The 13,878-nt window shown below is 39.5% G+C and overlaps 1 protein-coding gene across 1 annotated transcript in view; it reads left to right on the top strand.

The window, feature by feature from the left end:
* The window catches only part of tmeff1a (transmembrane protein with EGF-like and two follistatin-like domains 1a), a gene marked incomplete at both ends in the record, with an annotated part of 41,533 nt that extends 27,865 nt beyond the window's left edge, over positions 1 to 13,668 (top strand). The window contains 7 exons of the mRNA XM_079220879.1: positions 2,309 to 2,338; positions 4,466 to 4,562; positions 4,951 to 5,099; positions 7,704 to 7,763; positions 10,284 to 10,407; positions 12,413 to 12,574; positions 13,584 to 13,668. Of these exons, the coding sequence (XP_079077005.1) occupies positions 2,309 to 2,338; positions 4,466 to 4,562; positions 4,951 to 5,099; positions 7,704 to 7,763; positions 10,284 to 10,407; positions 12,413 to 12,574; positions 13,584 to 13,668 (707 nt within the window). The remainder of the gene's footprint in view (positions 1 to 2,308; positions 2,339 to 4,465; positions 4,563 to 4,950; positions 5,100 to 7,703; positions 7,764 to 10,283; positions 10,408 to 12,412; positions 12,575 to 13,583) is intronic.
* Positions 13,669 to 13,878: the final 210 nt, after the last annotated feature.

Genomic DNA, 13,878 nt, shown 5'->3' with positions numbered 1-13,878 from the left:
GAATGTCCCCACCATACACAGCCTCTTGTATCCTGTTGTCTGTGGATTTTAAAGTGAGGCATATTTCTTTGGTCAGACAGTGTGAACAGGGTTAATGTTCGTTCAAGTTAATGGCTGAGTTTTATATGCCATTTTGTTTTACAAGTTTACAATTACAATAGACTATGTGGAAAGGCTAAGAGATGTCCTTTATTGAAAATAAAGTGATGAAAGGGCAATGATGTTTGTCCAGGTATCTTTGCGGTTAATTTGGACATTTGCTTAAAAAAATGGAAAGTAAAGTAACTAGTAGTGAAGTTACTTTTCAAATGCAATAACTAGTAAAGTAATGTAGTTACCATTTTCAGAAGTAACTAGTAACTAGTTACTTTTTATGAGCAACTACCCCAACACTGACAGTAGGTTACTGTTAGAATTTCACTGTAAATTTACATCAAAGTCTTACAGTGTACATATCCAATACCTTCCCTTTGTTCCTATGTCTACAAAACTTCCTTCCTTCGTTTCCTACCTCATTTCTACCCTCCAACCTTTCAACCTTTGTATCTCTGCTCCTTACTCCCTTTCTACCCACTTCCTTCCTTTCTTTTCTCCTTCCTTCCTTCCTTCCTACCTTCCTACCTACCTACCTACCTACCTACCTTCTTTCCTTCCTAGCCACTCGTCCTAGCTTTGATTTATTTCTGATTTATACATATTTCTTCTTCCTATCTGAATACTTTTTGTGTCATTAAATGTCCCTCCAGAGGATCAATACATCTTTATAGTATCTCATTCATCTCTGATTTATGTGATATTGGTGGAGACTTTCTTCCCATTAAACGACAGCAGCGATCATTCTTGTACTGTTATTTTCTGAAGAGTTGTTCATGTCGTCCCTTCAGAGTGAGATGCTGTTCGTTCAGCTCATCTCAGAGGCATTCAAAGGCAAATAAGAAGAATTCCAATCTCTTCACCTCAACGTTGAACTCCATCGATTGTCTCATCAGTAAATGGACATCCTCCACACCCAGGAAGGGTTTCCTCTCTAAACCTGCAAACTCTCAACGTTTAGTCAATAAGACACTGACAGAAACCATTAATATCTCCGCTCGCTCTCGGCCCATTTCGGCCTCCTTTCCTATGAAGAACCATGTCATGGTGACTTTGTAAAGAAGTGCAGCCGCTAAAGGTGAAATGTCATTGAACAAAGCGGCCGGTGTCCATTTCTTAATGCAGCAGCGACGTGCCAGAAACTCACAACGCGGCGTCCATTTCCTTAATGCAAAGACGCCGCGCCAAGATTTACACCGCCGGGAGTCCATTTCCTGAGTGAGCTGCAGGACGTTGCTTCTGCAGGACGTTGCTTCTGCAGGACGTTGCTTCTGCAGGACGCGGCTCCGTTCCATCACATCAATAGTCTGTTCATCAGTTATTGATTGTATTGATCGGGGATGGATTTGTTATTCACTGCAGACGTGTGTTAACTTTAAAGTGAGAAGATCCACGTCAGACAGTTAGTGGTTGTAGTTGCATGCTGGAACTATTATTATTATTATTTTTATTATTATTATTATTATTATATTATTATTATTATAACACTCTTATTATAATCCTCATGCAACTGTTCATATAATATTCTATGTAACGTTACTTCTCGTTTTATTTGGATTTGTCCAGCAACACGTGTTCACGTCTTTTCAAAATAAACGTCCGTCTTCACAATAAGATACTCCGTCAGGTTGAAGGAAAATGTCGTGATTTGGGTTCATATAAAGTTGCGTTGCTTAAGTTATATGACGAATAAATAAACGTTAACTTCTTGTTTTAACACGGGAAACAAACAGCCGTCTCCTGAAGGAAAGAGTAGACTTCCTCTGCCGTCCGCCTGCCGTGACTTTTTACTGGTGAACAATCTCGTCGATTTAATACGATTTGAGGATTACGGTGCATTCCTCTTGCGTAGGTGAAGCTACGAACGCTGCGTGAGAACCGGCTGGCACTATGTACGCGTTTAACATTACAGACAGACACGAAAATGGACTCACATCCAGAGCTCATTATGACTTCTTCAGGACTCGGAGCTCAACAGTTTAGAACTTGAGATTTAAAACCTCAGCGGAAAGACTTCTGAACTGAATCTGGAACACCCTGAACGGCAATCAACTCCCCGATAAACAGAAAAGAAATACGTGTTCCCAGTCTTTATGCTAAGCTACGCTAACCGTAAAGATACTGCAGGTCCTGTAAAGATGACCAGACCCTTGATGAGTGTTTGGTTGTTACATGTCTGCATAACAAAGAGTAACCGCTTGTTGTGTCTTCACAGATCCTGGTTCTGGTTCCGGAGACGGAGACGGTGAGTCTTCTTCTTCTTCTTCTTCTTCTTCTTTGGGCTATTTGAACGTTTCATTTCCTGCTTCACTTTGACAAAAGACACACATAAATGAGTCACAGCCGAGACTTTCATGAAGCGTTGGAGAATAACTCCGCCCATAAAGACTGTGTGGAGGTTTTCCTGCATTAGCTCTTCCCTGACGAGTGGATTGATATTTCGAGTCGAGCTGAAAGTCTCACCGTTGGCAACATTTTGAGAGAAATACTATTTACTGTTGCAGCTGACATCTCATTAGCCTCCTGCCTCCACGTTGAGCCGCGCTGACGCACCTCACAGCACAAAGGAAACCTCGTCCTCATGTTGTTCCTCCTGTGAATCCTCTGAGCTTTGACGTCACCTTCGTCTTCGTCTTCGTCATCGTAGGTTCAGGCAACAAAACCAACGGGCGTTGTTTTCCTGGTTTTGTCCTCAGCCTCTCACCTGTGACGGGGAGACGTTGTTGTGTGTGTGTGTGTGTGTGTGTGTGTGTGTGTGTGTGTGTGTGTGTGTGTGTGTGTGTGTGTGTGTGTGTGTGTGTGTGTGTGTGAAGCAGCTTCCTGCACAGTCAAACAGAAGCAAAGAGCTTTTCTGCTGCGGATCCTCGTCCATCGATCGGCACCTCCGAGCCCCGACTGAGCCCTCCATGTTCAATACATCCACCCACAGCAGGCCAATCTGTCAGCCAGCAGGCACACACACACACACACACACACACACACACACACACACACACACACACACACACTGAGTTTGAAATAATGAATATGCTTTTAAAAGAAAGACGCTCAGAATGTAAGCAGGCATACATACAGGCATCTATGTAAATGTTTTTTCATTTAATCAAACTATTGTCTCATTCATTTGAGTCATTTAAGGTTTACTGTATGCTTTGTATTCTCATTGTTACTTTAAATACTAAATGTTCTCACTTTCTCATGTTTACACCCAGATTTCACTAAATGTTTGGTCATGGAAATTTGGTTTAAAGTCATGGAAAAGTTGTGGAAATCCACTGGTCAGAATGAACCCTTGAGTATATTAACCATTCTGATTTTCAGGAAACAGGTCTTGATGCCAAAAGGTTTTAAACGTTGTGTTCAGATGTGAAGTCTGAACGCAGGATTTCATGACTTCAGGTCAGCGTTCCTGTCGCTCGCTGTGGGAACATTCGCTCCCCTTGACGGCGCTGAGCTTGATATTACATAATAACTGGATATTACATGACATAATAACTTCATATTACATGACATAATAACTTGATACTGTTTGGGGTTCGAAGCTCCGGTTGTCGTCGGCTCTGAACTCGCTTCTCTGCAGCAAAATGAGCAGCGTCATGCGAGAGGACATTGAACGCATCCCCCCTGTAATGATGATAATAATAATAATAATAATAATAATAATAATAATAATAATAATAATAATAATAATAATATCACCAGGCGATAATGTGCAGCTGTCCTTCCATTTGGCCGATAAGCTCCGGGAGTCTCTTCAAAGCAAGGAAAATAATAATAATAACAATAATAATAAAAAGCTGATTATGACCTTGAAGTATGAAGAACATGAATATACAAACATGCAGCGAAGCAAAGACGGCGAGGTTAAATTAAAAAGAGCTTTTCTTTTGATTAAAGATCTGCGTGCAATATGCAGATATTTTAGAACACAATTCAATAGAAGTTGCTTTCAGTTCTAGCGAATTATGATTCCCAATGTCCAAGACGTGCTTTCCACAAAGATTCTTCTAGACATTTCATATTAAATATATTGTTTTACTTCTGTATTGTGTATCTGTTGAAAAGAAGTAAAGCAAAATCTCAGCTTAATCCTCAAAGATGGAGCACGTTTTCACGTTCAATGAATTAATGAAGATTTATACGTAATTAAAAATGAGCTTCACGAGATAATAATGTGGGTTTTATTTGATTGAAGGTGTTTTATTACTCGTAATAACCCTGGAGGTGATAAATAAGGGTTTGGAGTTAACGTCACTTAGAAACACACTGGATTAATTTCCTTCATCGTGAAATAACGTCCAGCTGACGGAAGATTGATCGTCGCTTTAATTTCAGACGGGATATTTAATCGTATTTTCATGGTTTGTTGCAGACGACGAGGGTTCAGGCTCCGACGTCGGGAAGAAGTTCACCAAGTGCAGCACCTGCAAGTACGGAGCCGAGTGCGACGAAGACTCGGAGGACGTCTGGTGAGTGTCTCTTACTGTGAAGCTGCTGCAGTCTAGAAACAGTGTGTATTAATATACGCGCCTTTTACTGTGAAGCTGCTGCAGTCTAGAAACAGTGCAGATGATATATGTTAAAACTAAACCTCTGACAGTGAAATGTATGGAAAGATGGAAATTATTTTTCCGTCTGTGATTACATTTGAAAATATGAATCCCGCTCTGAATTATATCTTCTTCGTGTCTGGAAAAAAAAAAAAAAACTCCAAGAGTCGTGATCTTTATCTCCGTGTGTGCAGACGCCCAGTCGGTGGTGAATTAACGATCCGCGTCTTCATTTAGAAGTCTGTAAAATGTAAAATGTTCTCCGGCTAATGACTCGGTGCTGATGAGGCTCCCTCCTCTTCCTCAGGTGCATCTGTAACATCGACTGCAGCGGCCACAACGAGAACCCGGTGTGCGCCACCGACGGGAACTCCTACAACAACCCCTGTCTGGTCCGAGAGGCGTCGTGCATGAAGCAGGAGCAGATCGACGTCAAGCACCTGGGCAGGTGTCCCGGTAAGACCGAGCCTCGCGGCACAACCTGGTGGCGATTTACGTTCAAGGTTAAAGCGACTGTGTTGTGTTAGAGCTAATCTTATCATTAACTGACCGCAGACCAGGTTACATTTAAGGCTTTTCAACACCTTTTAATACTGTAAGAGTGAAATTGTATGATGTAAACTTAATTACATGTATTAGTTATGACCACTCGGCGCTGTTCGGGCATCTGGAGGTGAGAGGGTAAAGTGAGGGGGAGAGGAAGAGATAGGGAGAGAGAAGAGTGGACTTGGTGGTTGGATTGTGGAGTTGTTGACTAAGGTTAACCCAGGAAAACCCAGAACGTGTTGGACTGATTTATTCCTGCTGATACACCCACGTCGCTTACAATACCACAAGAGCAACAATTTAACACTTACGTGTTTAATCATGATGTGTGACCCTTGACTGGGCTGTTTAGCTGCTTAGCTTAGCATTACTGGACGGGCAAGACAGAGGTTAGATTGATGCATTATCGGTCGCATTAAGTAGTCAATAGTGAAAATGCACGATTCTCAATAACCAAAGACTAACCCAGTAACATAAAGACTAACCCAGTAAGTTTAACAAATGAAGCATAGACTTCTATACAACCAGAGGAGTCGCCCCCTGGTGGTCAGGAGAGAGAATGCAGCTTTAACACATGAAGCATAGACTTCTATACAACCAGAGGAGTCGCCCCCTGGTGCCATAGACTTTGTGTGTTTGGTTTTGATCTGGTTGAGGCAACAAAACCACTTAATTAGGTTTTGGAAAAGATCATGTTTGTTGGTTATATTAACTCGGTGCCTCGTCTCTTAGCCTCCTGGGTGAAAGGCCGGTTCTGGTTAGATCCATCCAGCTCCACCTGCTGGTTCACGATCACATGGACTGTATATACGCTTTGCCCTCATGGGAAATCTACGAGTCGTGATGTGTTCATGTTTTGTAGCTGCAGCTTTGCATCTTGTGACCAAAGCTCGTCTGCTGATGTTTTTCTCAGCACTTCCTGTTAGATTTACGTCCACCGACTCACCTTGAGTCTCGGCGCGTCGTCTTACTGGAGACGGTAACCCGGCAGGATTTATGGATTCCTTTGTCTGTGTGTGCGGCTTCAAGGTGGCCGGGGACCAAGCCGTCTGATTGGCTCATTGTCTGGCGCCCTGAGGTGAAGAGCACCCGCCCTCCATCGTCAGGGCCCCCGAGCCGACATTCAGCAAACACCAGAACCCTTCGCTGTCGTCACAGAGAAAAGGGATTAAAGTTCAGTTGGCTTCAGTTTTATGATCCAAAACCAACATGAAGTAGTATAAATATTACATCTGCACAATGTGTGTGGTCAGTAGGGCTGTGCGGTATGCCGGTTTCAAATTTCCATACGGTATGAATTTTTCATATACCGTCATACGTGCATAGCCGCAACAACTGTTGTCGCTCTTCAGCAGGCAGCAAAATATATTGTTCACCGCTGAGGACGCAGTGAGGTCCCTCCATGTGTAGCTTTAAAAACACCCTCTATGTACCAACGTACAAACAGCTGCTGGCCAGTTGGAGCGAGTTGGCCAGAGGTGAACAATGACAGCAGCGGCAATGAATGATTGCGTTTACTCAAAAAAAAAAAAAAAACGTGAAATACCATGAAACCGCCAGAATCTTATAAAATACCGTGATATGAATTGTTGGGCATAATGACCAGCCCGAGAGTAGCTGTTAGGCGACCAGGTGGGCGGAGCAGCTTCGTTTCCATCGAGCGACTGATCAGAGTTTGTTTGTTCACTACGGAAAAGCCTGAAAAAGAAAAAGCACCTTTATGAATATTAAAATGCGTGTTGGACACAACCGGACCCTCAACACATGTGTCAGTATACTTTTGGCCACATTGAGTCAAAAATCCTGTTCATTCTTTTCTTACCTCAGCAGATTGTTATATAATCAAGTCTGTCTCTCTCATGCAGTATTTCCCCTCTCTGCAAAGAGAGGGAGGGGGAGGAGGGAGAGGAGGAGGAAGAGGGGGAGAGAGAGAGTTTTGTCAATATTTCCTCAGGAATGATGGAGCGTTAAAGATGGATGAGTGTGTGTGTGTGTGTGTGTGTGTGTGTGTGTGTGTGTGTGTGTGTGTGTTTGTGTTTAACATTCCTAGCAGCTCCTCCTGCAGACAAGCATGAAGACATGAAGCCCGTCAAATGCAAAAAAAACAACAACACGCTAAACCTGCTGCTTCTTTTTGTTGTTGTTGTTGCCTCCCACCGCTGTCACACACACATGCACACACACACGCACACACACACGCACACACACACACACACACACACACACAGTCTGGTTCAGATTAACCCTCCACCGCCTCGACTCTGACAAACCGAGCGAGACTCAGGCGTCGAGTAAACACCCTCCACTTCCTTTAGTCTGTCCTCAGGAGTAAATCACACACACACACACACACACACACACACATACACACACATACACACACACACACACACACGCGCACACACACACAGAGCCAATAAACGAAAAGACAAGAGGTAGAAAGTCCAGCGGTTCAGTGGCAGTTCAGAGGAGAGATGAGTTGTGACTGAAACTCTCTGTTTGTTCCCTCGACAGCTGACAAAGAGAAACTGGGAAAGAAAGACGACAGCAGTCCTTTCAAGGTCAACGTCTTAGGTAAGGAAGCTCTTCAGACACAAACAATTAAACATAAACTCATGTTTACAATGTTTACTGAGGGAATGAATCAAGACAGAAGTAGAGTCATTTATATAGACTTCTATACAATCAGAGGTGTCGCCCCCTGGTGGTCAGGAGAGAGAATGCAGCTTTAACACATGAAGCATAGACTTCTATACAATCAGAGGTGTCGCCCCCTGGTGGTCAGGAGAGAGAATGCAGGTTTTAAGGCGCTTGGTCATTTACAAGTTGGGATCATTCCCAGAAACCAAGATGGCGATGGTCAAAAATCAAGATGGCAACTGTTAAAGTTAATTGTGTCAGTGGCCATTAAACAAGGTTGCAGTGGTCGAAAATGTAGCTGAAGACGGATAAAAATCAAGATGGTGAAGGCCAAAGTTATGTATAGCAACTGCCAAAAATGTAAGCGGCCAAAAACAAAGATTGCGGCGACCAAAAAGAAAGTTGCCAAAAACAAGGATGTAAACAGCAAAAAAAGCAAGACGAGGCAGTCAAAGCTAAAGATGGCGACGACTAAAAACCAATATGGCGACGTCCAAAAAATAAATATAGCAACTGCCAAAAATGTAAGTAGCGACTGCAAAAAACAACGATTACGGCGGCCAAAAACCGTCATATACACGTCTGTGTAAATCCAGCTTCCTGCCGCTGATGGATGGACTCCCTCCGGCCTTTCAGCAGCTCGTTAACGAGGCGTAATGAAACTGAACACACAGCAATGTCGTCACAGCCCTGAATCTCTGCTGGTTCTGAACATAATGCGAGTACACTGTTCCTTAAGCCGCGTGACGTTGTAATTCCTCACAAGTAAACACGAATTAGTGCGGCAGAAGGAACGCTACCCGTGCAGACGTTGAGCTGCAGATCAAAGAGGAGATGAAACAGAATCCAGAGGGTTTTTATTACGTGCAGCTCTCGCTCGGCATCGATTGCACCGACTAAAGAGTCCCAGGAGGCGAGTGATTCCTCGACCGCTCTGCCAGTTCCTTCGCTTTGTGTTTTCATTTGCACTGAGAGATGCACAGCAGAAGGATGGCATCGAACCGCCGCACCATCCACATCTCAGCTCTGGTGAGAGGAAGGCTGCGTTCACAGCCGCCGCGTTCTGCTAATGCAAGGAAAAGAAAAGAAAACACCCAGAAGAAGAACTCGAGAGAAAACCATGTATGAAAGCACAACTTATCATCTTTAAAGTTGTTGTGCATATTAAAATAACACAATGCTGGAAGGTTGATTTTGTTCTCTTTGCACAAAACCAGGCTAGCAGTTTCCCCCCGTTTCCAGTCTTTATGCTAAGCTAAGCTAACGTAGCTGCAGCTTCATATTCAGCGTACAAACATGAGAGTGGTTTTAAACTCTGGATGAAATACAAATAATTGGTGGTTGTTTTCGGTATGAAACACCAAAGTGATCAATGTTATATAAAAGAACATTATGTGGAAAGAAAGGAAATAAAAGGAGATCATTCTGAAATGATCAAATGTCCTTTTATATAAGCCAACAGTGGGACGATGTAGGATTTTATCACGGTAAAGAAAACATAAATAAATAATAATAAACAATAAACTGATGGTGGTGAAACTTTACCACTTCATCACTGACATTAAGAGGAGCATGTATTGTTACAAGCTTTATGAAATGTTGTGTTTAAATATTTAATAAAGGTAACTGTTGGTCAATTTATGAGAAATATACAGACGCAAACAGACAAAGTAGTAAAATAAATGAAAAAAGACCAAAATCTCTAAAAGCCTCAATGTTTCTGTCTGCAGGATTTCTTCTTAAAAGCAACTTTACAGCAGTTTACCTTTTCTTTGATTGTATGTTAATATCACTACACTCATTTTCTGTTTCCTGATTATTGTTTTGACGTGTTCATAGTGCATGCAGGTATACGGCACATAAATCCCTGTGACTTAATGCATGTGATATATATATATATATATATATATATATATATATATATATATATATATATATATATATATATATCCCTGGTGTCTGAGGGAGTGATACCGAAAGTCCTTCCTTCCCGCTGCTGTCAGGCTGCATAACAAGCTGAGCTCACAGTAGACCACAAACACTTAGAACACTTTAGAATACTTAAACACTTTAATCACTTTTGGCCACTTTAATTACGTTCATCATCTGGTGCAATATATAATACATTTAAATGCTTTTCATATACTGTTTTTTTTACTCTTACTTTTATTTAATATTGCTATTGGATTCTTCTTTACTGTTTGTATTACTGTTTACTATATGTCTCTGTGTGCACTGCTGCTGTAATCCCGCAATTATTAATATATATATATATATATATGTAAATATATATATGTAAATATATATATATATATATATATATATATATATATATATATATATATATATATATGTAAATATATATATGTAAATATATATATATATATATATATATATATATATATATATATATTTATATCTTCATTGTATGTAACCTGTGTGCTTGTCCTTCAGAAACCATCGGTCTGGACCACGGGGACGGTTTCTATGCCGGCATGCCGATCCCCTGCGCCGACAGCTACGCCGGCTTCTGTGTTCACGGGAAATGTGAGATCAAGTACAGCACGGCCACCTGCAGGTGTGTGATGCCTCCAGTACTACTGTTATATGCATGTACTATATGTTATATACATGTACTACACATATACTATATGTTATACACATATGCTATATGTTATATACATGTACTACACATATACTATATGTTATACACACATACTATATGTTATATACATGTACTACACATATACTATATGTTATACACATATGCTATATGTTATATACATGTACTACACATATACTATATGTTATATACATATACTATATGTTATATACATGTACTATATGTTATATGCATGTACTATATGTTATATACATGTACTACACATATACTATATGTTATACACACATACTATATGTTATATACATGTACTACACATATACTATATGTTATACACATATGCTATATGTTATATACATGTACTACACATATACTATATGTTATACACATATGCTATATGTTATACACATGTACTACACATATACTATATGTTATATACATGTACTACACATATATTATGTTATACACATATACCATATGTTATACACATATGCTATATGTTATATACATGTACTACACATATACTATATGTTATACACACATACTATATGTTATATACATGTACTACACATATACTATATGTTATATACATGTACTACACATATACTATATGTTATACACACATACTATATGTTATATACATGTACTACACATATACTATATGTTATACACACATACTATATGTTATATACATGTACTACACATATACTATATGTTATACACATATGCTATATGTTATATACATGTACTACACATATACTATATGTTATATACATGTACTACACATATATTATGTTATACACATATACTATATGTTATATACACATAATACACATATACTATATGTTATACACATATACTATATGTTATATAGATGTACTACACATATATTGTGTTATATACATATACTACACATATATTATGTTATATACACATACTACACATATACTATATTTTATATACACATAATACACATATACTATATGTTATATACATGTACTACACATATATTGTGTTATATACATATACTACACATATACTATATTTTATATACACATAATACACATATACTATATGTTATATACATGTACTACACATATATTGTGTTATATACATATACTACACATATACTATATTTTATATACACATAATACACATATATTATATGTTATACACATGTACTAAAAAGAGACTTGTTGCTGCTACTTGTGTGTCTGTGATTGATTATGGTGATGTTTTTTATATGCATGCATCTTCTCAATGTCTTCACTCCGTGAATACTGTCTACCATGGAGCATTGAGGTTCATAACACATCTTAAGGCCCTTAGTCACCATTGCTCCCTGTATGCTAGGGTTGGTTGGCCTGCATTGTCCATCCGTAGACTAAGTCATTGGCCTGTCGTTATTTATAAGGCAATTCTTAATGTACTTCCATCTTATCTGTGCAAGTTAATTCATCAGAGAAATGCTGGAAGCTACTGTCTTCGCTCTGTGACATATGCGTAAGGCCTACTCTTGCTATCTGTCCCCAATGTCCGTCTCAAAATGGGAAAAATGGGTTTTAGGTTTGCTGCTCCTGCGGCTTGGAATTTGCTGCAGACTGATTTGGGTCTCCGGGAGCCGGTCTCTTTAAGTTTTTAAAAAAATAGATTGAAAGAGTTGGAGGAAGGTTCATCTGGTTGTAGATGCTTTTGACTGAGGATGTGCACCTGTGTGAACTAGGATATGATGACTTGAGTCTTAGTTTTGGTTTTACTCATGCTGTGATCTAAAAATGTTCTGTCACTGTTTTATGTTGTATGTCTGAAACTTTGTTCATGCTACTGCTGTATTGGCTTTTCCTGGTTAAATGTACTTACAGTATTTGCATCTATACGTTCTACTTCTTCTCAACTCTCAGAGGTACATATTGTATTTATGTGTGTGCGTGTGTATGTGTGTGTGTGTGTGTGTGTGTGTCAGGTGTGATGCGGGCTACAAAGGCACTCAGTGTGACGAGCCTCGGGACTTCAACATCCTGTACGTGGTCCCTAGTGGACAGAAGCTGCACTACGTCCTCATCGCTGCCATTATTGGCGCCGTGCAGATTGCCATCATCGTCGCCGTGGTGATGTGCATCACCAGGTGAGGCTGTTGTGTGTGTATATATATATATATATATATATATATATATATATATATATATATATATGTTTTTGCATAAACCCTTAAATTCAGCAGTATACCCACATTTGCGTTAATGTAATGATTTAGAAATGGATCATAATGTTGTAAAGTGTTTTGAAAGCTTTAAAGATTAAAATAAATGAAGGCCCTTTCAGGCATAAACGATGTAATGTAATTTTCATGTTTTTTAGCAATTTTATAATTATGTTTTTTAAATTGTCTTACCCTTTTAAAAAAAGCACTTCAATCTGAATCAAAATAATTAAATTACATCATAGTGAATGGCTCTTTGATGGATTTTATTTTGATGTTTTACTGCAGGATTGCATGGGTTGCGTTTTTGATCGAGTATGTTGCATCACTTTTGCATTCTTCAGTATATATGTGTAGTTATGATTTTTTTAAAGAGAAATACATTTAAAAAAGTATATAGGTATAAGTGAGTAAACAGGAGCACATGAGAAGGATGACAATGAAAAGGTGGCTGTAATCTGCAGTGTTATTGATAATAACCTGTGTACAAAACAGATTATTAGATGAAATATGATTTTATTCAGTATTTATACTGGTTGAAGGTGAGCGACGGGAGACTGAAACCGGATTTGACTTGGCCTCGTTTCTCCTCCTTCAGTCTGAGGGGAAGATGAAACATCAGCCTCGCTTTGAGTCGTAGATGTTGTTGAGAGTAAAAGGACCCTCTGGTGTATTAAAATAAACACCTCCATGTGTATTTCCAGCCCAGTATCACGGCAGCTTGTGAAATAGTCAATTGTCTAAACCTAACTGTTGGTGTTGTTTTTAACGTAATGTCGTCCCAAAAAAACCCCATTGTTTCCTGTACACAAAACTAATAAATTGCATTTCAGGACTATTTCACAAACCAGTTGATGCTAAACGTCTTAATTAGGTCTCATTGTCATGAGGTGACGTTAATTATTATTAATCTCTGTCTTTGTGTCTCTTTTAGGAAATGTCCGAAAAACAACAGGGGTCGCCGGCAAAAACAAAACCTGGGACACTTTTCCTCGGACACTAACTCCCGGATGGTATAGCCGAGTTGGGCTGGGTTCTTTTTGATAAGTTTTTTAACGGTAGATCTGGTGTATACGATTAGTTTCTTCGCTCCTGTGGGACCATAAAAAAGGAAGAATGAGGATATTTATTTCAGGGGCCTTATTTTCCCTCCTTTTTTTTACTTTTCATTTTTCGACGGAAATCATTTTTTCTTCCTTTGCCGCAAGACCAAGTACGAGGAATCGTCG

This window comes from Taurulus bubalis (genome assembly GCF_910589615.1).
Source record: "Taurulus bubalis genome assembly, chromosome: 1".
NCBI classification, from domain to species: domain Eukaryota; kingdom Metazoa; phylum Chordata; class Actinopteri; order Perciformes; family Cottidae; genus Taurulus; species Taurulus bubalis.
Note: the sequence above shows the minus strand (reverse complement) of the source record. Positions and strands in the feature narration are given on the sequence as shown.